The 26,405-nt window shown below is 39.8% G+C and overlaps 1 protein-coding gene across 2 annotated transcripts in view; it reads right to left on the minus strand.

The window, feature by feature from the left end:
* SLC40A1 (solute carrier family 40 member 1) overlaps nt 1–26,010 on the minus strand; it is a 69,333-nt gene extending 43,323 nt beyond the window's left edge. For both annotated transcript variants that reach the window (XM_075180019.1, XM_075180018.1), the window contains exons 1-6: nt 25,636–26,010; nt 25,349–25,416; nt 8,597–8,756; nt 7,237–7,352; nt 5,033–5,159; nt 3,402–3,644 (exon numbers count right to left, since the gene is read on the minus strand). In XM_075180019.1, the coding sequence (XP_075036120.1) occupies nt 3,402–3,644; nt 5,033–5,159; nt 7,237–7,352; nt 8,597–8,756; nt 25,349–25,416; nt 25,636–25,675 (754 nt within the window). In that variant the 5' untranslated portion in view covers nt 25,676–26,010. The remainder of the gene's footprint in view (nt 1–3,401; nt 3,645–5,032; nt 5,160–7,236; nt 7,353–8,596; nt 8,757–25,348; nt 25,417–25,635) is intronic.
* Between the last annotated feature and the right edge of the window lie 395 nt (nt 26,011–26,405).

The following is a 26,405-nucleotide window of genomic DNA, read 5'->3' on the forward strand; positions in this document are numbered from 1 at the left end:
TATTCAGTCAGCCAAACGTCTGAACCCCAGACAAGCCCGTTGGTCGCTATTTTTCACTCAATTCGATTTTGTAATCACCTACCGACCAGGTTCTAAGAATGTCCGAGCAGATGCTCTGTCTAGAAGCTTCCTGGCAAATCATGTTCCCATTATGAATCCGGAACCTATCATTCCCCCTTCCATAATCCACGCTGGGCTGACCCAAGACCTGAGCATTACACTCCAAAGGTTTCAAAGGATAGCCCCGAATAATAACCCGGACGGATGTTTATTTGTGCCGGTTCATTTAAGGAAGGCAGTTCTTGCAGAAGCTCACAATAGTAAGACTGCTGGACATCCCGGAATCCGGAAAACGTTGGAAGTCTTATCCCGTACTGTATGGTGGCCATCATTACCTACTGATGTCAGGAGTTATGTTCTCTCTTGCGAGGGTTGTGCCAGGAATAAAGTTCCCAGGAATCGTCCGGTAGGTCAATTGATTCCATTGCCCGTTCCTGCAAAACCCTGGAATCATTTGTCCATGGACTTTATAGTCGATCTGCCACTCTCTGCAGGACACAACACCATATGGGTTGTAGTAGATCGATTCAGCAAGATGTCTCATTTCATACCACTAACCAGGCTCCTTAGTGCTCGAAATCTGGCTGTCCTGTTCATCCAGCACATATTCCGCCTCCATGGACTTCCTGTTGACATTGTTTCTGATCGTGGGTCACAATTTCTAGCACAATTTTGGAAATCCTTTTGTACCCTGCTTGGAATCAAGATTAGCCTGTCGTCTGCATACCACCCTCAGTCTAATGGGCAGACTGAAAGGGTTAATCAGTCCTTGGAGCAGTTCTTACGATGCTACACTTCCGAATTTCACGACAACTGGTCGTCCTTATTGCCCTGGGAAGAATTCGCTTATAACAATTCATATCATTCATCTACGCAAATCTCGCCATTCTATTGCAACTTTGGTTTCCATCCCAGATCCAATTCCTTGTATTCCCTCAGATCCGCTGGTATTCCGGAGATTCGTTCCACAGCTGCTGACCTCCAGTCATTTGGAAAAAAGTGCAATTCGCTTTAATACGGGCCTCATTATCTGCAAAAAAAAATTCTGATCGCCACCGTACCACCTGCTCCCTTAAAGTGGGCCAGAAAGTGTGGCTTTCTACACGAAATATTAGGCTCAGACAGCCTTGCAGGAAATTGGGTCCTAAATTCATCGGTCCGTTTCTCATTATTAAGAAGATCAATGCCGTGGCATTCAGGTTGAAAATTCCTGGGTCATTAAGGATACCAAACACATCTCATTGCTCTTTGCTTAAACCTGTACTATACCCAAGTCAATCCCAGTACCGGCCGTCTCCATGACGACCGGGGCGTCACTTCCGGTTCTTGGGCCCAACCGTTGCCAAGGCAACGGCCGGACACCGAGTGTAACAAGCGGTGCGCCCCGGCAAGTGAGGCAGCCGGGCACATGCGCTAAGATAGCCTGTGGGCTAATTAATGTCGGGGCATGGGCTGTGATGTGTTGCAGGGCTAAGCCCTGATTGGCCAAAGTCTGTATATAAGGCAGGGAGGGCTTAGCCTCCCTGCCGGTTATAGCGTCCAGTCTGCCTGTCAGCTAACCTGCTCCTGTTCCTGCTTAGTATTGGTGAAAACCTGTTTGGCCTGATTACCTGTGTATGACCCCTTGCCTAGATTTTGACCCTGCCTGTGTATCCTGTGACCCTGACCTTCTTGCCTGTATCTGGACCTTGCTACCGTGCTTGTGACCCTTGACCCCGGATCGTGTATTGGATTCCCTGTCTGCTGCCAGCCCTTGACCCTTGCCTGGACTTCACTCCGCTTATCTGGGTTCCCCCTAGTCAGTAAGCACTTCACGTCCCTCTGCTAGTCTGCGGCCAAGTCTGTCCCCACCACTAGGGGCTCCAGTAAACACCTGACTGGCAGAGCAGACTCCGGGTTGTGCTGTACCGGCTAGAGGGGTTCCTAACAAAAGGATCGTCTTTCATCATTTGAACTTTTGTCCCATTTCTCTCTTCCCCTTTACTTCAGAAAAAAACGCTTTCTCTCTCTACTCACTCCTTCATTGACTCTCTGCCCTGAGACTGCTCACTTTTCACTATTCATCTTTAACCTATCTATCTTTTCAATACAGTCAACAACCCTTTTCTCCTGTAATTCTGTCACTCCTTTGGCCTTTGTGTTAGGGCTGACGGCAAATATCATAAACTCGTAGAACAGGCAGAAGTGGTCTTCACCTATAGCAGCCGCCTTTCCCGTAGAGCTGAACGCACTCACAGGTACTCAGATGCCCCTAGGTCTTAAACTCAGAGTGGTACAAGTTTATAACATTACCGTAGCGCAGGCGAGGGCCTGGTGGTAGAAAGAAGCGAAGTCCAAAACAGGCCGGGGTCAAAGGGCAGCAGCAGGAAGCGGAGTGAGGTCCAGGCAGAGGTCAGGGCCGGCAGAAAACAGTGTATCCAGAGAGCAGGCAGAGATCAAGGTCACAAGCAATCCAACAGAGTCCAATAAGCAAGCCAGGGTTCAATCCAAACAACAAAGGAGCAGAGGAGCAGAGAAAAAGAGCAGGTCAGCAGATAGAAACAGAGATCTATAACCGGCAGTGAGGCTAAGCCCTCCCTGCCTTATATACCTGGAAGGGCCAATAGCAATTGAGGGGCATGGCAGACAATCATTCCCCAGCTGGGAATGAATTAATTCCTGATGTTTTCGCATGTGCCCAGCTGCCCGGGTTGCGGCATTAATGTGAGGTGCCTCGGTCATCATGATGACGGCCAAGACACGTCTGAGGGGCTAGAGTTAGTCGCGACGGTGCCTTGCCGCCGTGGCTTGTAACACTTTGCGACACTGTTCTCTCCTGGTTTACTTCCTAGATTTCTAAATGCACCTTCAGTAACTCTACATCTTGCACTCCCTCCTGTCCAATCCTTAAATCTGTTGGGGCGCCTCAAGACTCTGTTCTCTTTATACCGCTTATCTTAGTGAACTAATACACTCCTTCGACCTCCACTCCCACCATTATGCAGAGAACACCTAAATCTACCTCTCCTACCCTGACCTCTCTCCTTCTCTTTATCCCATGTGTACAACATTCTCTCCACCATGACCGTTATTTGTGAAATCACCATCTAAAGCATGTTAGAAACATAGCTTCTCCCAGTATTACTTCCCCACTTTAGTCTTAATCAGCACCGACAACATCTACACTGTCCTCAGGCTCCCATGCCCACTGCCTTGGTGCCTTCTTTAATATGACCTCAGTTTTACTCAACAAATACTATACACCAACTTTAAATACGAACATAAAATAGCATGAAAAAATATGCAGCAAACTATAGCTTTGCCTGCAAAATATAACAAGAAAAAATAATGTTTCCCAATACCTTTAATGTTCAACTGCTTCAATTCTTGATCATCATCTTTTTTACCCGCTTTGATAGCCAAGGCTGGTGTCTTCTGGTAGACCTTCCATAGCAGTAAGTATTCTACACACATTGACACCAAGTTCCACCCAGCAATGAATCCACAGCCAATAACAGGAGAGCCAAAGGTCATGATCTGTCCAACAGCCATTGGAGCCAATATGTTTGTCAGCTGGTCAATTCGTCTCACTGTTGCATTCATGTCTGTCATTAAAGCATAACACACAAAAAACAATTTCAATACAATAAGCCTGAATACATATCAGTTTCACAAGGTTACTTAACTCTTTTGGGGCAGCATAACATAGGAGCTATGACATGCAGGCATTCCCACATTGAGAGTTACTTTATCTGGGGGATGGTGATCTTTTGCCCACCTCCAACACAGGAACCAAGTTATCACAGCCAGCGTCTCGCTCCAGCGCACTGGCAAAGAACCATTTCAAATGGCTCTCGACATTACAAACAGTTTCCTATTGCTGAGCTAAAATAATTAACAGCCATGGACAGTTGTATGTTGATGCTATTATTTAGAAAGCTACCTTGCCATTTTTTATTGTACGTCTTCTATCATTTAGATTATATAGTCATGTTTTTTTTCTGCTGTACATGGTACTCCCATTTTATACTGTTTGAATCTTGTAATTTTAGGCACTCTCTTATTACATACATTCAGTGATGTTATATCAGTACACATAGAGTAGTTTGCACAAATAAATATTGCATAAAAGATATACTTATATTCCACAACAAAGCCGACTGAAAAGTGCTGTTTTACAAAGCGCCACATTCAAAATCGCTGTACAGAGTTTTCCCATGGAAAACTCACAAAGCACTATGTTTATCAATGTGTTCTTTGTCAAACCTATTTTGAATCTCAGTAGTAAATAAATACTTAAATAAATAAACAAAACATTAAAATAAAATGCTTTTCTACCCTTCAGTAATGGCTCATGCTTTTCAGTATTGCTCACACCCCCACCTAGAGACACACAGCCCAATGGTAATGGTATTATCAAATACAAGGGGGCACTATTGTATCATGTAGTACTATTATGTATTTAAAAATACAAAGGGACATTATTATGTATTTAGTAATACAAAAGGGCATAGGAGAGGGGCTTGCTACATAGCTTTGGTCATCATAAGCAAAATACAGAATGCACACATTACTTTTATGTGCACAGTCATCACATAATAGGAATAATGTAATCTGCAAACACAGTTCCACTTCTGCTGAAAAGGATCCCAGAGAAATTGTAGTTTCTTATAGTGTTATGCTATGACAATTAAGCATTATATGTGTAAACGGAGCAAAAAAAACAACCTGATGTCATACTTACTTACTTTCAGTAGGCGACGTCCGGGAGAGGGGCGTGACTAATGGGCGGAAGTAAAATGACGTTTTGTAAAATGACGGGGTGGGACCAAATTCACAGAGAATCGCGTCATTTTAACAAGGAAATTCCGTGATGCAGGAGAAATGCCAGCTCTCGTGGGAGCCCGGGAGACTGACCCAGACAAAAAATATTGTACTGCCATTTCATGCATAAAAAGAATAGTAATTCATCATTCAGGATTGTAATCATTACCTGCTAGTTTGCTCCTGTCACTTCCTGCAACAACAACAATCCAGTCCCTCTGAATTGTGATGGCTGTAGCTGTGCTGGCCAGATTTGCAATATTTGCTATAGTGATAACCAGGATATAGCATAGAGTCTGTAGAATCACAATGTAAAACGAAAGTCAGTTATGAGTAAATTAGAATGTTGAATGTAGTAAATTAGAACGGATTAGAGTGGATGCATATGGTCAAACACGGAACAACCCAGTAATTTGGGAAACAACCAATTTTTTTAATTTTTGAAAAACATTTCAAACATTGTTCTTACTGTTGTGAATAAATCCCCAGAGTTGTAATTTTTTGGTCATAATGGGATCATCTGCTTCAAGAGCTTTCACTTTGGACTGTTTGTTCAAATAATGATAATGAGAACTATCTAGGCCTATTCATTTCTTTTAATTTATCTCCTTAAACAATCCCTTTGATGTATATCATGTACTATTTTTTGAAGCGATCATCTATAAATATTGCTGTCTCAATATATTCTTCTTGTGTTGAGAAAGTAAAATGCAGTCCTGTAACGATTTCCTCTGCCCAGTCAAAAAGTTGTTGTGGGGTAAGAATCTGATTATCATATGGACGTTACAAACTTGCTTTAGATGCTAACCTTTTCACTGTGCCACCTACACCATCGCAAGGCCCTTTGCAGTCACTGAAAAATGCTTATTTGCTTCTATAACAAAATCATATTTATGTGAGCATAACTTGGAAAAGTTGTTCTTGTTCTTAAATTGTGCGTCTGAACCTTCACAGACAGTGTCAGACTGGCCCAGCGGTCTACTGGTAAAATCACCAATAGGCCCGGCTACCTTATGGCCACACCCCCTTTTCGCAGTGGGCGGAGCTTACCTGGAGGCACGTTGTCCTCACCAGGGTGCCCGCAGTCCTCTCTGGTGTCCCCGCTGCTTCAGATGTCAGTGACAGTCAGTCATCTTTCAAATACGATCGCAGCTGCGATCATGTGACCTGCCCCCCCCCCCCCTGTCAGCTGATGTTCCCGCCGCCGCCAAAGGGAGAAGGAGCAGAGAGGCTGCATCAACATATGGGTGAGTAGACTTTAACCCCTTATTTTGTGCTATCTAATATATAAAAGCCTAGCGGCGTGTATTAGTGTGTGTGTGGAAAAAAGTACCGGGTGACAGAGTGCTCAAGCTGCAGCGCCACCTGCTGGGCGGAGTTATATACTACATTGACCTACTAAATTCTTAGCGTTATCTAATATATAAAAGCCTAGCGGCGTGTGTGTGTGGCGATGAAGATGACAAGAACCTTTTTAACACCTTAAGTAGCTTGATTTGACTAGAATGCATGAGTATCATGCACGGGTTAACTTGTCACTATATATATATATATATATATATATATACACATATATATATATATATATATATATATATATATATATATATATATACTCACAAGTTAACCCGTGCATGATACTCATGCATTCTAGTCAAATCAAGCTACTTAAGGTCTTAAAAACATTCTCGTCATGCATTTGGGCCTAGCCCAGGACTCATCAGGGGAAGAGCGTTACTTCAACACAAATCAACACAAAATTGTGTTGATTTGATTTGGAATGACCACCCTTTGTCTTTTTAAAATGTGTCTACATGATAGAACAGGGCAGAATGAAAGAGGAATTTTGTTTAATGGCCACTAAAGCTAAAATATAATCTACAGTTGTAGAAAATGTAGTTACATAGCATTCCCGAATTGTCTGCAAATATTTATTAACATAGTAGCTTAAAAACTTACACAGTGAAGTATGATGGTATTATGCCCCCCTATAATTTACCTTATCTAGTCCTTATTTGCGCAATGCCCTTAAAAGAAGATGTTTCCTTCAACTGGATTGTCAGGAAGAAATGTGTTTATTACAAAAAATCCCTCTTTAAGAAAACAACTCTTCAATTCAGATGAGCTCCTGCAACTTTCACATATATATTTGTGAATGTTATTAATAGAGCTAAAATAATACCTCTTATATTTTAGGTTTAGGAGCCCTCTAAATAGTAAAATCAGTTATTTCAAGTACATTGCCGATGCATATCAATGTCCAAGAGAAGCTTTAAAAACAATTTTTAATTCATAATATGAACTGTTTATTTGTTATACAAATTGCAATAAAATTGTGCTAAAATAACAATGTGATCAATATTAGGAACTAACCAATAGCCATCCTTGATACATTGATAAAAGTTCTGCCTTGTACAAGAAGACCACCATCAGGATGATGCCGCAGATAATAACAGAGACATTTTGCACAATCAAGGAAGTCTGTGCCACTATAAGAGTTTGAGAGAAGAAACAATTAGACTAGGTCCAAAGCATTAAAGTTACTAAAAGTTAGAGCAGTTAAGTGAAAACCAACTACAAAATACACATTATTCAAATATAAGAGCAAATATTATATTGTAGATTATTTTAAGAAGCAGTTGAGAAACTTTCAAATGGGCAAATCTCACCAGCTGTATATACACACACGAACCAAGCAACAAATTAATTGACATTTACTTAAAATATGAATATTCAAATAATTTAAAAATATGAATTATGGTACAGTGTTTTCTTGGGTTGGGTACTAAATTTCGATGCTGATAACACTGAAGAAAGTGGCATTCCCGACATGTTTATCTCCCCAACTGTTGTAAAAGCAAACACTACTGTTGATGCTGTTAAGGGGGCAATGGAAGTATTCAGCGGCTGGACAATGTAGAAGGATTAGTAAAAAGCACTATCCAGTTGCATTGCCCCTTTAACAACACCAACAATAGTGTCGCATTTGCAATTGACGTCATTTTCTGTGCCGGCCACTCGATCTGAGGAATTTCTTTTAAGTCAGCTTTTTCAACAGTCGGGGAGATAAACATGTCGGAAATGCCACTTTCATCAACACACTGTTGGAGTAAGTAATGTTGGTGTAAAGTATGTCGGGAAACTGACTACCACCAGTCTTTGGGTGGTGTAATAATGACAATTGTGCATAAAAATATATATACATACAATGAGAGATGTTGAAAGGTTTAAAGTTTCCTTATAGGACAGAGGTGGATGGGTGGCCATCTCTCTACTATATATGAGGCATCATTGTTCAGCACGTTGAGTTCCACAGCACAATATATTACAGGCATACTTGCCAACTCTCCCGGAATGTCCGGGAGACTCTCGCAATCCGGATCAGTCTCCCAGACTCCCGGGAGAGCAGGTAAGTCTACCGCGTCCTGCAATTTGCTGGGCAAAATAACGCGATTTGCGGTGAATCGCGTAATTTTTGCCCTGCCCCTCGCGACAAAAGGACAATTGCGCAGCGGAGGCGGGACCAAAATGACGCGGTTGACCGCACCCCACCCCCTCCTGCCCTCTAGTCACGCCCCCTGTATGGGATCTCCCAGACAGGGGGCATGTAATCATACTTGCCTGAAAGTAAGCAAGTATGATTACAGGACCTTCCTAAACATTCATTCACATTGCCTGGAATTCACAAGATTTATACTAAATATATGCCAATATGTGTGTATGTATAAATTACCTCTCAGCCTTGGGTTTTTATCTACCCAGTCTCCAATTAGGGCTCCAAGCAAGAGGACAGAGCCTGCCACCACCAGACCATAGACAGCAGTTAGGAGTAAGCTGTTCCCGTAGAGTTCTACCAAAAACAGAGAGACTGCAAAATGCCACATACGATCGCCCTGTAAGAAGGGAACAATTTATCACAATGTTTCTGTAAGTGTCATTAGATTTCAAATAGTGTAGTTGATATAGAAATTAAATGTGTCACTGCAAAACCGTTGTGTTTAGGTAATTTCTAAGCCATAATTTACATACAGTGCATCTGGAAAGTATTCACAGCGCTTCACTTTTTCCACATTTTGTTATGTTACAGCCTTAATCCAAAATGGAATAAATTCCTTTTTTTTCCCCTCATAATTCTACACACAATAAATACCCCGTAATGACAAAGTGAAAAAAGTTTTTTTGAGATTTTTGCAAATTTAATAAAAATAAAAAACTGAGAAATCAAATGTAAATAAGTATTCACAGCCTTCGCTCAATACTTTGTTGATGCACCTTTGGCCCAATTACAGACTCAAGTCTTTTTGAATATGATGCCACAAGCTTGGCACATCTATCTTATGGGCACTTTCACCCATTCCTCTTTGCAGCACCTCTCAAGCTCCATCAGGTTAGATGGGAAGCGTCGGTGCACAGCCATTTTCAGATCTCTCCAGAGATGTTCAATCGGATTCAAGTCTGGGCTTAGGCTGGGCCACTCAAGGACATTCACAGAGTTGTCCTGAAGTCATTCCTATTTGATATCTTGGCTGTGTGCTTAGGGTTGTTGTCCTGCTGAAAGATGAACCGTCGCCCCAATCTGAGGTAAAGAGCGCTCTGGAGCAGGTTTTCATCCAAGATGTCTCTGTATATTGCTGTATTCATCTTTCCCTCTATACTGACTAGTCTCCCAGTTCCTGCCACTGAAAAACATTCCCACAGCATGATGCTGCCACCTACATGCTTCACTGTAGGGATGGTTATGAGCGGTGCCTGGTTTCCTCCAAACATAACGCCTTCACGCCAAAGTTCAATCTTTGACTCATCAGACCAGAGAATTTTGTTTCTCATGGTCTGAGAGTCCTTCGGTGCATTTTGGCAAAGTTCAGGTGGCCTGCCATGTGCTTTTTACTAAGGAGTGGCTTCCGTCTGGCTACTCTACCATACAGGCCTGATTGGTGGATTACTGCAGAGATGGTTGTCCTTCTGAAAGGTTCTCCTCTCTCCACAGAGGAATGCTGTAGCTCTGACAGAGTGACCATCAGGTTCTTGGTCACCTCCCTGACTAGGGCTCTTCTCCTCCGATCGCTCATTTTAGACGGCCGGCCAGCTCTATGAAGAGTCCTGGTGGTTCCGAACTTCTTCCATTTACGGATGATGGAGGACAATGTGCTCATTGGGACCTTCAAAGAAGCAGTTATTTTTCTGTAACCTTCCCAAGATTTGTGCCTCGAGACAATCCTTTCTCAGAGGTCTACAGACAATTCCTTTGACTTCATGCTTGGTTTGTGCTCTGACATGCACTGCCAACTGTGGGACCTTATATAAACAGGTGTGTGCCTTTGCAAATCATGTCCAATCAACTGAATTTACAACAGGTGGACTCCAATTAAGCTGTAGGAACATCTCAAGGATGATCAGTGGAAACAGGATGTACCTGAGCTCAATTTTGAGCTTCATGGCAAAGGCTGTGAATACTTATGTACATGTGATTTCTTAGTTTTTTATTTTTAGTAATTTTGCAAAAATCTCAAAAAAAAAATTTCACGTTGTCATTATGGGGTATTGTGTGTAGAATTTTGAAGGAAAAAAAGAATTTATTCCATTTTGGAATAAGGCTGAAACTTAACAAAATGTGGAAAAAGTGAAGCGCTGTGAATACTTTCCGGATGCACTGTAAATTTTAGTCAGTTTTCCACAAATAACTTATGTAATACAGAAATAATAATTTATATTTTGTCTTTCACAAAGTTTCTATGCCCTTAGCTGCTCTGTTTTGTTCATTGGAAAACCACTTTCAGGGCATTAAATAATTATTTTATATTTGGTCATTTAGAAATACAAGGCAATCACATTGCAGCAAGCACATGAAAGACTTCATTGCTTCTTCTTAAAGCTTTACATTTTTAACTTTACTGTTAAAGTTAAAATTTCTATCATCCTGTATGAAACACACTGTGTAAAACTGTCCCACTTTTATGATAGACATGCATCTTTTGTAGCATTATGGATATAGTGTTCTTATTGTACTTCTTGTCAGCGATCAATTGAGATTTATACCAACACAATGTGTTGATTAACATGAATGTTAATCAACACATTAAAAATTATTAAGTAATTTTACAAATACTTGTGACTATCAGGTCTTGTGTAAAGATATGCTTACTTTTCCCGTATAACAAAAAGTGACGATTATTTGTGTGCAAGGCAAGTTACGTTTTAAGGGTAGAATCACCAGAAAATGTACAGAATACAATTTGTTAGACCAGGCTTAAAAATACAATTACAAAGAATATTGAATTTGTTGGTACGGTCAACATTTGGTGCAAACAACATTAATCCCTTGGATCCATCCTGCCTTATATCAATGGTGCAGGCTGGCGGTATGTGGTGGATCGGTAATGTTTTCTTGGCACACATTGGGCCCTTTAATATAAATTGAGCATTGTTTAAATGCCACAGCCTACCTTGGTATTGTTTCTGATCATGTGCATCCATTTATGGCTACAGCCTACTCATCTTATAATGTCTATAGTCAGTATATCTAGACTATGGGATAATAAATTAAACAGTGGTCTAGAAGCTTTTCCTATGTTGTTTGTAACCCTGCAACCGATGAAGCCTTATGTTTATGTAATTCTACATAATAATTAAAATTTAATGTCCCATTTTTAATGCATTCCAAGAGACAATTTAACTTTTTAGGGAATTATCTAATTAACATGACATTCTGGGCCTGATTCATTAGTGAACGTAAATGCCGATACATGGCATATTTTGCCTTAAATTGCTCTGCGCTTGCCCAGAATCGGACAATACGACAGAGAACGCAAATGTATGCAATTCATCTTCAAGCACAAAGGATATTTACAACAGCCTACGAATTTCATGTGTGGAATAGGGAGGGGAATGGGTGTATGCACGTAGTCAATTTACAGTAAGAGCGTGCCAAGTTCAAGTACACAAAGCAGTGCCCAATTCAAACTTTGGGCATCTCTAAAGTACGTGTTTCTCTGTCGTATCACTTGCACCAGCTACAGAGGAGGTGTAAGTGCCGGGTGATAGTGATGATAGCATATGCATGCTAAACCATGTGTATGCAATCAAGAGCAGCTGTAAAAATGCATTTTATGTACAGTAGACATTAACAACATCATGATAAATGTATTTCAGGGGGGGATACACTCTTTTTTATGTTTTTACATTAATGACAATATTATTAACAGGTGACAATAATTGAATACTTTTTTATTCTGTGCGGTACGCTTGTAGTTCAATACAAAAAAAACGGGCGTATGCCCGAATTACGTGCTTTATAAAAAATTTTCAAACGTGCAATACGTTTCTTTTGTGTGCCTTAATGAAGCAGGCCCTCTGTGTACACTATTTGGGGCTGCTGGAGAGCTGAACGCGATTTTTACGTAATTTACGGCCCAAAAATGTGCACGCAAAAAATGCATATTTCAGCAGGTATGCTGAGTCGGACACATCTCAGCACACGTCCAGCTCTGTAGCATACACCCTAGGTTTCTGGGAGTTCTCTCGGACTCCCGGGAGAGAAGGACAACCTCCCGGATCCCGTCCGTTTTGTAAATTAAATGGAGGGGGTGGGGCTTAATGACGCAATACAAGGCGTTATCGTTGCCCTGATGCGATTATCTGAGCCCCGCCCCCACACCTTCCCACCCGGAAAATGATTTGCCAAAGGTGGCAAGTATGGTTCGTCTGTGTTTAAATCTGCATTGGCTCACAATTCCACAAATGTGTCCTTACTGTTCTCGGTCAAAATAAAAAAGCACATTCATTCCATCAAGGTAGGCATAAGTGTCAGGATCATGCAAGTTTGCATTATTTATTCACCGCTAGCTATGGCAGTTTTTAAGACGAAAGACTTCACAGCAGATGTACACTGCTAAATCACACAAAGAGGTAAATGTATCAAGCTGCGAGTTTCTGGCAGGTTTGAAAAGTGGAGTTGTTGCCTATAGTAACCAGATTGTAGTTCTCTTTTATTTAGTACATTCTACAAAATGATAGCTAGAATCTGATTGGTTGTTATAGGCAACTTCACCACTTTTCAAGTCCACCAGAAACTTGCAGCTTGATACATTTACCCCTAAATCTGTCTCTTGTAATCCCTTATGCGTGCACCAAGATAAAACTATTAGGGGGTAATCAATTGTTGGCGGAAACGCTGAATATCTCGCGGTCCACGCATTATTACCGCTATTACGGTAATAATGCACATAAATACGGTAATTTTCTCGCTGGTTTTCAGCTCACAGCTCCCTGAGCCGCGAGCCAGCTTAGTTTTACGTGCCACGGAAACAGCACAATTGAATATGCCCCTTAGAATATGCATTGTGCAAACAGATATTACTGCTTATGTATGTGACAAAGAGGCACGTTTAAAAAAGTAAAATAATATCAATTTGATGTGTTGTTTAAACATTGTCATTCACTTTTGGATACAGTATATAAATTTCAAGCAGCCCTTTAAGCACAACTAAACTGTTTCAAATGATCTGTGGCATAGAGTATACACCTTAGGGCCATAAACATACAAACATTATTTAGAGTAGGGATTATTTATGTCAACACAGAAAGAGTAAAAGCTATGCCCGCTTGACCATGCCATGGTTTGTAAACCAACTGTTAGAGCAGTGAATCCCAAAGTGTCTCAGTCTGTGGCACCCTTAGGGTCGACATAATTTTTTCAAGGCATGCCTAAGCCAAAATAATGACCAAGCAGTCCCCGCGTTGCTTATCAATGGCCCTGGCCACATCACGTCTCTGCAGTACCCCAGGGAGCCGCAGCACACAGTTTGGGAACCACTGTCTTAAAGTGATTTAAAAAACAAGCAGTTGTGTCAAGCTCTTGAAACCTTTATGGGTATATGTTGATGCTACATCGCTCACTGATAGCGATTTCAGAAATCTTTTTCCTTCAAGAAAGTCACGTAAAGTAGTTACACTGCAAGATTCTATTCCGTTTTATGGCTTCATAAACAGAATGCAAACTATTGCACAAGAAACACTTGACCTGCTTATTTGCTTATCACAGACTTTCTTATCAGTAGTTAAGGTTAATATATTTAGAATACAGCATTTTGTGTTTAAATATCATTATGCATTGTCAAAAAACAAGCTTTATTTTAAAACACAGTCCCTATAAAATGCTATTTTTATTATTTTTAAAAAGTACAGGACATATCCATAAAATCTCAATGCATGACAAGGCAATTTCATAACGTATGTCGGTGTAATGTAATAAAAAATATGGCATTGGAGAAATGAGGCCACATTTAAGTGTGCTTTGCTCACAAAAAAGAAACCCTTAACTTTCTAAAAATGCCATAGATATCATAGGAAGGCCCAAAATGTTCATACTGGACCACCATAGCATGTCATTTGTTTTACTATATATTATGTCCCATATGTCATAGATTTAAAAACAAAATCTAAAGCTTAATATTCCTGAATTGCTGAGGACATTCTAGATTGTTATGACAAACAATCTAGCTCTCTGTAGAAGTACTTACAGTGTATGATCAGTAGCATAGTTTTATACTCAAATTACAGCTATTTTCTACATGCAAAAAAAATGTTTTAAAGGTTAATTAGGGTGTTCAAGTTTATCCATGTGTGTCAGCAAAATTCACTGAAACTCTATTTACATAGCTTCCTGAGGCTACTATGATTTGTGTTAACTGACTGGTCAGACTAAGATTTCTGAGACAGATCTTGCTTACTTTTCAATAGTAAAACTTATCCTGGTCATTTAAAGGGTCATTAATATTCCTCATTAGAATGGTCTGATTGAGACAAAACAAGGGATGGATGTAATGCATATAGGAGATAATGTACGCCCTATTGTGAAAAATAAGGATATCAGAAGCGATTGTGTCTGATCATATGAGGTTAAAGAATCCCAATGTAATCATTGGCATTTCACAGTAGAGGGTGTATTATTAGTTTTATGGCAAAAAAAAATGAAAACATTTTAGGATTTTAATTATCACTGTATTACATTATGTTTTAGCAAACTTATTTTTTTAATGACGTACAGTATTTTTTTTAACAAAAGAAAATAATCTGTCAGCATGTCACACAGCTATGTATGTCATTTAAGATGATTCTGTCTTTGCTGCATGGGGGAAGGGCATTTGTGAACAGTGTAGTGTCTGACAAAGGTAAATTTAAAGGAGAAAGACAGGAATGAGAATAAGTAAGAAGCTGTAAGTATTGCTCAAAGACAATGTACAAATGTAAAGAACAAATTTATAGTATATCTAACAGGGATAAGTAATGTCCTAATATAAACACCACAGTGAAAGACTAGATCTTCAATGATGTCAGAGATTGGAAAAGTAATTTCAGAGAGAAAACCTACCAGGTTTTGCCTTTTATAAAATTGTTGTTTTAAAACTGGCTGGAGAAAATGCTGAAACTCTGAGATTTGACCTAACCAGAGTTTAATACTATGAAGTAAAAAAGTTATTCCCAGTGAAAACAGCACAACTCAACATGAAATAATAGTGTGTAATCAAGGTCCAAATTCCGTCTAGTTACTTTTTGTATCTTATTGACTTCAGTGTTCTAGCAGCTGAATTTGGCAACTCCTTTTGAAATGACAGCAGTTGGAGCACTCCCATCCCCCTCACTTCCCTAACCCCTACAATAAAGCTTGGCAGACAGCCAGGACTTCTAGATTTCTAGAAAACAGTTAACCCTTAGTGCTGCAGAACAGCTAAGTCAGAAGTCTTTTTCCAGCCATAAGGCAGCAGTAGAAAAAAAAATTAAACAAAAATGTGATTGTCCATAGACAATAATTTCAGATGATATTTTTATGTTGCACAATATTTTGCAGGATGTGTACTGTGACTGAAGTTTGCTATCTGCAAAGTGCCCTCTCAACTAGCACCTATCATCATCATCATCATCATCATCATTTATTTATATAGTGATAGCAAATTTTATTTGGGGAAAACCTATCTGTGTGCAGCGTAGTAAAACAGGTGCGATTGCACGGGGGAAAAAATTTAGCTTGCGGTACAATGGTGAAAACTGTCACACATACATACTGTGCAAAAAAGATAAAAGGGCAAATATAGAAAGCACAAAGAAGAGGATAAGGAAGATGTTATGTCCTCTCCCTTGTATACTTATAGAAACACATATACAGTCATGGGCAAAAGTTTTGAGAATGACACAAGTATTGGTTTTCACAAAGTTTGATGTTTCAGTGTTTTTAAACCGTTTGGTCAGATGTTCCTAAAGTAAAATTACAAGCATTTCATAAGTGTCAAAGGATTTTATTGACAATTACATTAAGTTTATGCAAGGAGTCAATATTTGAAGTGTTGACCCTTCTTTTTGAAGACCTCTGCAATTCGCCCTGACATGATGTCAATCAACTTCTGGGCCACATTCTGACTAATGGCCGCCTATTCTTACTTAATCAAGGCTTGGAGATTGTCAAAATTTGTGGGTTTTTGTTTGTCTACCCGCCTTTTGAGGATTGACCACACGTTCTCGATGGGATTAAGGTCTGGGGAGTTTCCTGGCCATAGACCCAAATTTTTGATGTTTTGATCCTCAAGCCACTTAGTTATCACTTTTGCCTTATGGGAAGGCGCTCCATCATGCTGGGAAAGGCATTGTCACCAAACTGTTCTTGGATGGTTGGGAGAAGCTGCTCTTGGAGGATGTTTTGGTACCATTCTTTATTTATGGCTGTGTTCTTAGGCAAAATTGTGAGTGAGCCCACTCCCTTGGCTGGGAAGCAACGCCACACATGACTGGTCTCAGGATGCTTTACTGTTGGCATGACACAGGACGGATGGTAGCGCTCACCTTTCCTTCTTCGGACAAGAGTTTTTCTAGATGCCCCAAACAATCTGAAAGGGGATTCATCAGAGAAAATGACTTTACCCCAGTCCGCAGAAGTCCAATCCCTGTACCTTTTGCAGACTATCAGTCTGTCCCTGATGTTTTTCCTGGAGAGAAGTGGCTTCTTTGCTGGCCTTCTTGACACCAGGCCGTCCTCCAAAAGTCTTCGCCTCACTGTGCATGCAGATGCACTCACACCTGTCTGCTGCCATTTCTGAGCAAGCACTGCCTTGGTGGTGCCCCGATCCCGCAGCTGAATCAACTTTAGGAGACAGTCCTGGCGCTTGCTGGACGTTCTTAGGCGCCCGGAAGCCATCTTTACAACTATTGAATCACTCTCCTTGAAGTTCTTGATGATCCGATAAATGGTTGATCTAGCAGCAATATCCTTGCCTGTAAAGACCTTTTTGTGCAAAGCAATGATGACTACACGTGTTTCCTTGCAGATAACCATGGTTAACAGAGGAAGAACAATGATTTCAAGCACCACACTCCTTTTAAAGCTTCCAGTCTATTTATTCTAACTCAATCAGCATGACAGAGTAATCGCTACCCTTGTCCTTGTCAGCACTCTCACCTGTGTTAACCAGAGAATCACTGACCTGATGTCAGCTGGTCCTTTTGTGGCAGGGCTGAAATGCAGTGGCAATGTTGTTTGTGGGATAAAGTTCATTGTCATGGTAAAGAGGGACATTGAAATTAATTGCAATTCATCTGATCACTCTTCATGACATTCTGGAGTTTATGCAATTACCATCATAAAAACGAAGGTAACAGACTTTGTGAAAAATAATATCTGTGTCATTGTCAAAACTTTTGGCCATGACTGTAGATTTGGAATATGTATTAACATCTTCCTTATCAGCAGAGTAACAGTCAGCTTTTTAAATGATACAACTGTTTTAATATTTATCCATGTCACTCCTCAAACATATACGGCTTTAGATCAAAGGGCTTTACATCAATGGTATTGTCATCTCCATAATTTTGTACGTTTGCCTGGACTGGATTGGTAAGCAAAATCAATGGTATGCCACCCTCAATGTCAGTGAATGCCCACTTCCACTATCAAATGTTTCCCAACAATAGACATTGAAGCAGGGGGATGAACAACCCCTCTAATTGAGGTTTCCTCCGGTTGCTCAGGTTTCCTCCCACACTCCAAAAACATACTAGTAGGTTAATTGGCTGCTATCAAAATTGACCATAGTCTCTCTCTCTCTCTGTCTGTGTGTGTGTGTATGTTAGGACATTTAGACTGTAAGCTCTAATGGGGAAGGGACTGATGTGAATGAGTTCTCTGTACGGCGCTGCGGAATCGGTGGCGCTATATAAATAAACGGTGATGATGATGTAAATCATTGGATTTTTCAAAATACATACTTTTACAAAACAGGTACATATACCTGAATGTTATTAATACAATACACTACAATATTGCACATTAGTAACTAAATGAATTGGCAAAGGTACTCTACATAATGGATTAAGATTGGCCACAATATCCAGGAGTGCCATAGAGCCATTAAGATAAATAAGGCAATATACTTTCCCTTAAAAGTAACTTAATTCCAGGATTTCAACTCAGATTAATGCTGTTGAATCAATTATTCAAGTTCACTACCATACAGTTTTAATTAACATCTCTCCTACATTCAGTGAAATGTGCAGAATGTGTAACCGACAATATTAATTTGAAAGATGTTTTGGTAATCATGACTGGTAGGGGCTGATTAAATTAGCCACAAGGTTCTGTCGTAGCCTTGCGTGCAGTGTTTTTGTGCACATCACCGGCAATTACAGTAATGAAAGCTTTGCTCATTTTTGCTTGATCCTCTATTATGTACAAGCAAAAAATGTGCTTAGACGATTGAGGAGGTCCAACTTCTACAGCAAATTGAAAAAGCTACACAACTAGGTCAAATTTTAATTATGGGGGATTTTAATTATCCGGACATTGATTGGAGTACTGAGACCTGCGGTACAGCTAGGGGAAATAGGTTTCTGAGCACGCTAAAAGACCATTACATGTCCCAATTAGTTGAGGAACCAACTAGGAACCGGACTATACTGGACCTAGTAATAACAAACAATGTAGACGTAATATCAAATATTCAAGTAAAGGAGCACTTGGGAAACAGTGATCATAATATGGTCTCATTTGAAATTAGTTTCCAGAAACAACAGTATAAGGGATCAACTAGGGCTTTAAACTTTAAAAAGGCAAATTTTAATATGCTAAAGGAGTCTATAAGGAGCATAGACTGGGACAAAGCCTTTGAAGGAAAAAATACGGAAGAAATGTGGGCTGTCTTTAAAATGTTGTTGGAAACATACATGTATAAGTTCATTCCTATGGGAAATAAATGTAAAAGAATTAAGTCTAAACCAATGTGGCTAAATAAAAAGGTAAGGGAAGAAATGCAAAGGAAGAAGCGTGCATTTAAATTATTTAAGTCTGAAGGGTCAGAGGAGTCCTTCCATAGGTACAAGGAATGTAATAAAACATGCAAAAAGAAAATTAGATTGGCTAAATTAGAAAATGAAAGGCACGTTGCAGAAGAAATTAAGACAAACCCCAAAAAGTTTTTTAAGTATATAAATGCCAAAAGGATTAAAAAAGATAATATAGGACCCCTAAGAAGTGAGATGGGTGAATTGATAAATGATACTAAGGAAAAAGCAGAGATATTAAACACGTTCTTTTCTTCAGTATTTACCAGAGAGGAACAAATGGCAGGAGTAATACATAAAAATGGAAATGAAACCATGCCATTAATTAATACTTGGTTGTCAGAGGAAGAAGTCCAAAGGCGACTGAAGAATATTAAGATAAATAAAGCTCCAGGTCCAGATGGCATACACCCAAGGGTCCTTATGGAGTTAAACTCGGAAATAGCTAGACCGCTACTCTTAATTTTCAGAGATTCAATCTCATCAGGCTCAGTACCAAGGGATTGGCGAATAGCAGATGTGGTGCCGTTGTTTAAAGAGGGGACGAGATCACAACCAGAGAATTATAGACCTGTAAGCCTGACATCAATAGTGGGGAAACTACTGGAAGGTATTTTAAGGGACAGTATTCAGGATTACTTGGTACGCAATAAAATTATTAGTGGGAATCAACATGGATTTGTGAAGGATAGGTCATGTCAAACTAATCTAATTAGTTTCTACGAGGAAGTTAGTGGGAACTTAGACCAGGGCAGGACAGTAGATGTGGTCTACTTAGATTTTGCAAAGGCCTTTGATACAGTGCCACACAAGAGGTTGGTTTACAAAATAAGGGAACTGGGTCTAGAAATCAAAATTTGTACTTGGATCGAAAACTAGTTAGAGAATAGGGAACAGAGAGTTGTGATAAATGGAACATTTTCTAATTGGTCAAAGGTCTTAAGTGGTGTACCTCAAGGTTCCATGCTGGGGCCACTCCTTTTTAATATATTTATTAATGACCTTGGTGATGGTTTAGAGAGTAAAGATTCTATTTTTGCAGATGACACTAAACTCTGTAAGGCAATAAAATCAGAGCAAGATGTAGCTTCTCTACAGAGGGACTTAAATAAACTGGAGGATTGGGCGGCTAAATGGAATATGAGGTTTAACACAGATAAATGTAAGGTTATGCATTCAGGGATCAAAAACAAGAACTCAATCTATAAATTAAATGGAATTAATTTGGGAGAATCTATAATGGAAAAGGATTTGGGAGTGCTCGTAGACAGTAGACTTAGCAATAGTGCTCAATGTCAAGCAGCAGCTGCAAGGGCAAACAAAGTATTGGCATGCATAAAAAGGGGCATAGATGCAAGGGAAGACAGTGTAATTTTGCCACTGTATAAATCGTTGGTAAGACCTCATCTTGAATATGCAGTACAGTTCTGGGCACCACTCTATAAAAAAGATAATTTGGAACTAAAAAGGGTTCAGAGAAGGGCGACAAAATTGATAAAGGGTATGGAGTCATTAAGTTATGAGGAAAGGTTAGCCAGTTTAGGCATGTTTACTTTAGAAAAGAGGCGTCTAAGGGGAGATATGATTACTATGTACAAATACATTAGGGGTTAATACAAAGAGCTTTCATGGGAACTTTTTACCCCAAGGACCATACACAGGACACGTGGTCATCCCCTAAGGTTAGAGGAGAGGAAATTTAACAACCAGCAAAGGAAGGGGTTCTTTACAGTAAGGGCAGTCAAGATATGGAATTCATTGCCAGGGAAGTGTCACAAATTGCCTTTAAGTGACACAGGGCTTGGGAACGTACAGCAGAGTGGCTGGTGATTGGGAACAGAAGAGAACGCGCAACAGTTCAGGGATAGGAGAGGAAACAGAGGTTTACCAGAAGCGGCTGATAAAGCACAAGAGTCAGCAGTTGTTCAGGACAGAATAGATTGGAGTTGCAACTGGACCTAAGAAACTAAGGTAACTAGTCCAGGGAGTGGAGGGGTAGTTGTTTAGTTGTTAGTCAGGAGGAGGGAGAGAAGGGCAGACAGAAGCCTAAAGCTGGATATACACTACAGACTTTTCACCCAATTATCGTGCTAATCGGTAAACGACTGTTAGGTCTGATATCACATTAGTGTGTACGCTCCTACGATCATGTTTTATCGTACAAAAGCACATGGTTTCATTTGATTTGATTTTATAACCGGACTAAAAATCTCTATAAACAATGGAACATTGTCGGGCATGTATGCACTCACGACCAGAAGTGTAGGCAGATCTCCATAATTTACAGAGTCACAATCACAAAAAAGCAGATGGTTATGACAGATGAAGAGCACAGATCTGAAGGTTAATCGTTTAAAATCGTGTACATGTGTACGCATGAATCGGCATGCTGACCAGGACTTTCAGTTGTTGGTAAAATCGTTAAAGATATTGCATCACTATTTTCTGTAGTGTGTACACAGCTTTAATCAGGGAATTTAGAGCTGTAAACTGTACAATAACACTAATGAACACTTTATGACACCAAACTTTGTGATTAGCAGTGTACTACAGAACTGCATACAACATTGATCTTTAAATTATTGTATACAAAACAAAGTGGTATTGTTTAATATCAAGGTTATATATTATTTTATAGAGAAAAGTTAAATAAATAACAGATCACTTAGATAGGTCATAGGGATCAATCTCTGTGTCCACCTGAATTTTCCATGTGGTTCATCTTGTTCTACAGCATAATAATCTGGTAATATGCAATGTGCAAAAAAGTCCTAATGAACACAAATTCCTATATATGATCATCATCATCATTTATTTATATAGCGCCAACATATTCCATATCGCTTAACAATTGGGGACAAACATAGTAAACTAATAAACAAACTGGGTAAAACAGACAAAGAGGTGAGAAGGCCCTGCTCGCAAGCTTACAATCTATGGGCCAATTGGAGATTGACACATGAGGCTAAGGCTAAGTATACATTTTGCATTTTGGCCCAGCCAGGCTGCAAAGGTAAAAGTGACTCATAGGCTAAATGATCCTGTCACACAGCAATGTTGGTCAGGGGGTAGTTGTCTTGTGTGAAATTGTGTAACAGGTGGTAATAGGCTAAGGTAGTGAGGTTAAGAGGATGGTTTAAGGAATATTATAAGCTTGTCTGAAGAGGTAGGTTTTCAGAGAATGCTTGAAAGTTTGTAGACCAGAAGAGAGCCTTATTGTGCGAGGGAGAGAATTCCATAAAGTAGGTGCAGTCCGAAAAAAGTCCTGTAACCGGGAATGGGAGGATGTAATGAGGGTGGATGAGAGACGCAGATCTTGTGCAGAACTGAGTTGCTAAGGGTGGATGAAAGACGCAGATCTTGTGCAGAACTGAGTTGCTGAGTTGGGAGATATTTTGAGACAAGAGAGGAGATGTATGTTGGTGCAGCTTTGCTGATGGCCTTGTAGGTTAGTAAAAGTATTTTATATTGGTTTCGGTAGAAAACAGGCAGCCAGTGTAGAGACATACAGAGTGATTCAACAGAGGAATGACGATTTGCAAGGAAAATCAGTCTTGCAGCAGTGTGCAAAATAGATTGTAGGGGTTTGAGTCTGTTTTTGGGAAGACCAGTAAGGAGGGAATTCCAATAGTCAATGCGGGAGATGATAAGTGCATGAATTAAGGTTTCTGCAGTGTCTTGCGTGAGCTATGTGCAAATTCTGGAAATGTTCTTTAGATGTATATAACATGATTTAGGGGAACAAAGGATAGATGTGAGTCAAGGATTACACCTAGGCAGCAAGCTTGTGGGGTGGGATTTATGGTCATGTTATCAACAGAGATAGAAATGTCAGGTATGCTCTTGTTGGTGGGTGGGAATATTATTAACTCTGTTTTAGAAAGATTAAGTTTGAGTTGGCGAGAGGACATCCAAGATGATATGGCAGAAAGACAGTCAGTTACACGGGACAACACAGATGTTGAGATATCAGGAGAGGATAGATTTGGGCATCATCCGCATAGAGATGATACTGAAAGCCAAAGAAACTTATTAGATTTCCAAGAGAAGCGGTATAGATAGAGAACAGCAGAGGACCTAGCACTGAGCCTTGCGGTACTCCAACTGATAAAGGAAGAAGAGCAGAGGTGGCCCCAGAGAAATTAACAGTGAACAAGCAATTAGAGAGGTAGGATGAAAACCAGGATAGAACAGTGTCTTGAAGACCTAGGGATTGCAGCGTTTGTATGAGTAGAGAGTGGTCAACAGTGTCAAATGCAGCTAAGAGATCCAGGAGAATTAGGAGAGAGTAATGGCGTTTAGTTTTAGCAGTGATCAGATCACTGACAACCTTAGTCAACCCAGTCTCTGTGGAGTGTTGAGAACGAAAGCCAGACTGAAGAGGATCCAACAGGTTGTTTGCGAATAGAAAGCGTGTGTGGCGAGTGTAGGCAAGTCTCTCTAGAAGCTTGGAGGGGCAAGGGAGAGATGGGACGGTAATTTGAGAGACAGTTTGGGTCGGAATTTTGTTTTTTAGAATAGGAGTATTCACTGCGTGCTTGTATAGTGATGGAAAGATGCCAGTAGAGAGTGAGAGATTACAGATTTTAGTTAGAGGTGAAATGAGCACAGGAGACTAGTATCTACCAATTTGCGAAGGAATAGGATCAAGAGGACAGAAGGTAGAGTAGGAAGCTAAAAAGAGAGTAGAAATTTCCTCTTCATTTGTGGGATCAAATGAAGAGAGGGTGTGGGAAGGAATTGAGCTGATTGCTTGTCGAGGAAGAGGATACCATTTCTAGTCTGATCTTATCAATCTTGTCCTTGAAGTAGGAAGCAAGATCCTGAGCACTGATAGTAGATGGAGGGTTCGGAGTGGGAGGATTGAGAAGAGATTTAAATGTATTGAAAAGGCGTTTGGTGTTAGAAGCCTGAGCATAGATAAGAGATTGGAAGTATGTTTGTTTAGCAGTTTCCAGAGCATTTCGATAGGAGCGGTAGACAGAAGTATATGTGAAGAAGTCATTAGAGGTGCGAGATATATGCCAGTGACGTTCTGCTTTACAGGACAGTTTTTGAAGATTTCGTGTTGCTTTAGTGTGCCACGGTTGACATCGAAGTCGACGTGTAGTAGGTAGTGTCGCTGGAGCCACTTGATCAAGGGCCGTTGCTAAGGTTTGATGAAAATATATTGAGCTGCGTTGTACAAAACAGGTATAATATTGCTCATATAAGGCTGAATAACATTCCACTTATTGTGGATGAAAAAAATACAGGCGAGGGTTGTTTGGCAAGAACAGGTTTCTGAGCCATACTTCTGACTTCATATGTAAAATGATGGGTTTCTTTTAACCATTAAAATATACAACATGTCACTGCCCTGTATGTACATAACTATCTCATTGGTTTCTATTGTGCAAAGTCACTGGTCTACACTATACATTTTTACGATTCCTCAAACTCTCACCAGGTTTGATTTAAACACTAGGGATTAAATGTATCAAGCTGAGAGTTTTTCGGCGGGTTTGAAAAACAAATCAGATTCCAGCTATCATTTATTTAGTACATTCTACAAAATGCTAGCTAGAATCTGATTGGTTGCTATAGGCAACATCTCCACTTTTCAAACCCGCCGGAAAACTCTCAGCTTGATACATTTACCCCTAAATGTGTATTTGGTAATAGTAAAATTTGTTAAGGTTGATGCATTCCTATATTGTGGTGGAGGTAATTATGAAATAATTTGCAATAGTACATTTTACACAGAAAAACGTGAGTTCTAAAAGTTTTTTTTTTTCCTTTTTCTAGTAATAGGATTATGTAGAACAAGAACACCTGAAGAGTGGCTGCCTGCAAATACCATATATACAATGGAAATTACCATTTTTCTTTTTCAGACAGAGATTTTATATATTATTCTCAACATATTAACTTTTATGAATAAATATGATTGATAATAGGCTAAATGCTTTTTGCCAGTGTAATCAAATATGCAGAAAATTAAGCATGCAAAGAAATACAAAATACAAATATATTCAAGACATGATCACAGCCAGGCACAGAGGTTAATGACATGACAGTTATACAGGCAGTGCTAAACAGTCAGACTGTCGTGTTATACCTACGACGACAGGCTACATTCAAATAAGTATAAGCGATCTTATTATAATTACAATATACTTACCCAGGTGGACAGAGAGTGTCCAAGGTACATGAGAAACTTTGCAGATGTAAAATAGTTGACACAGGATACTACAATAGAAAGCATATGTCATTGTTAAACTGTGGAAAATAAACACAGATCTCAAGATGACATATTACAAAACATGTTTATCTGTCGGCGTTCCGAAATGCATATATTCACTGCTATCTAGTATCTAATGCACACTGGATGGCTGTAATAATAAGAAAACTCATTATTGCAGAATTCCAGCTCCAATATATAGACATAGAAATCATTAGAGCACTCACCACAACATCCTGTATCTCTTTGATCCACTGCTTTTGACATTATTCCTAATTTAATATTCGTTCCAATTACTTTCTTCTTTTTGCATAGATACCTAGTCTTCCGAGGATGATTTTAGATCAAAACTAACCATGCCTTTTAAAAAAAATCGACTTCTCCTTTACCTTCTTTCCAAACTTAGCTATCACTGTAGCTGAAGTCGGAAAGTAATTGCCTTATGCCAAGCTTGATATAAAAGGTATCAGGTGAATTTGGAGGATCCCTCCAACCCCTTTTTTGACGTCCCTTTCTTTCGAGCTCTAAATTCCGGACTTTACTGATATGTTTACAGCTTTGCTGTGCCCATTTTATACCGCTCACCCACCCTTACATAGATAGCTTGCACACGACTACCAAAGACCCAATCCCAATCTAGAGATCTGCATAGAACCGCCCACTTAAGCCTGCCCTTCTTTGCAGTGTACGAATTGCATTGTGTGCAATTCATATACTTAGACGTGACCACAGTCATGCATATTTTGTCTTTAATTGCGTCGTAACATGAGTATAAAGGATAGCAATAAATTGGTTTCTTACTCAGGTATAAATTATTTTGAAGGGTTTATGTGAGACGATGGTTAGCTGAGTTGTATTACAATACTGGGGCCGTGGGTTCAATTTCAATTATGGTGCTAGCTTTGTGCAATTTTCATATCGCTGATGTCTATGTGACCATCCTTTTTGTGCTCTTCATTCTTTGCAGTCTATTTAGGGGCACATTTATCAATATTCC

This window comes from Mixophyes fleayi, chromosome 7 (genome assembly GCF_038048845.1).
Source record: "Mixophyes fleayi isolate aMixFle1 chromosome 7, aMixFle1.hap1, whole genome shotgun sequence".
NCBI classification, from domain to species: domain Eukaryota; kingdom Metazoa; phylum Chordata; class Amphibia; order Anura; family Limnodynastidae; genus Mixophyes; species Mixophyes fleayi.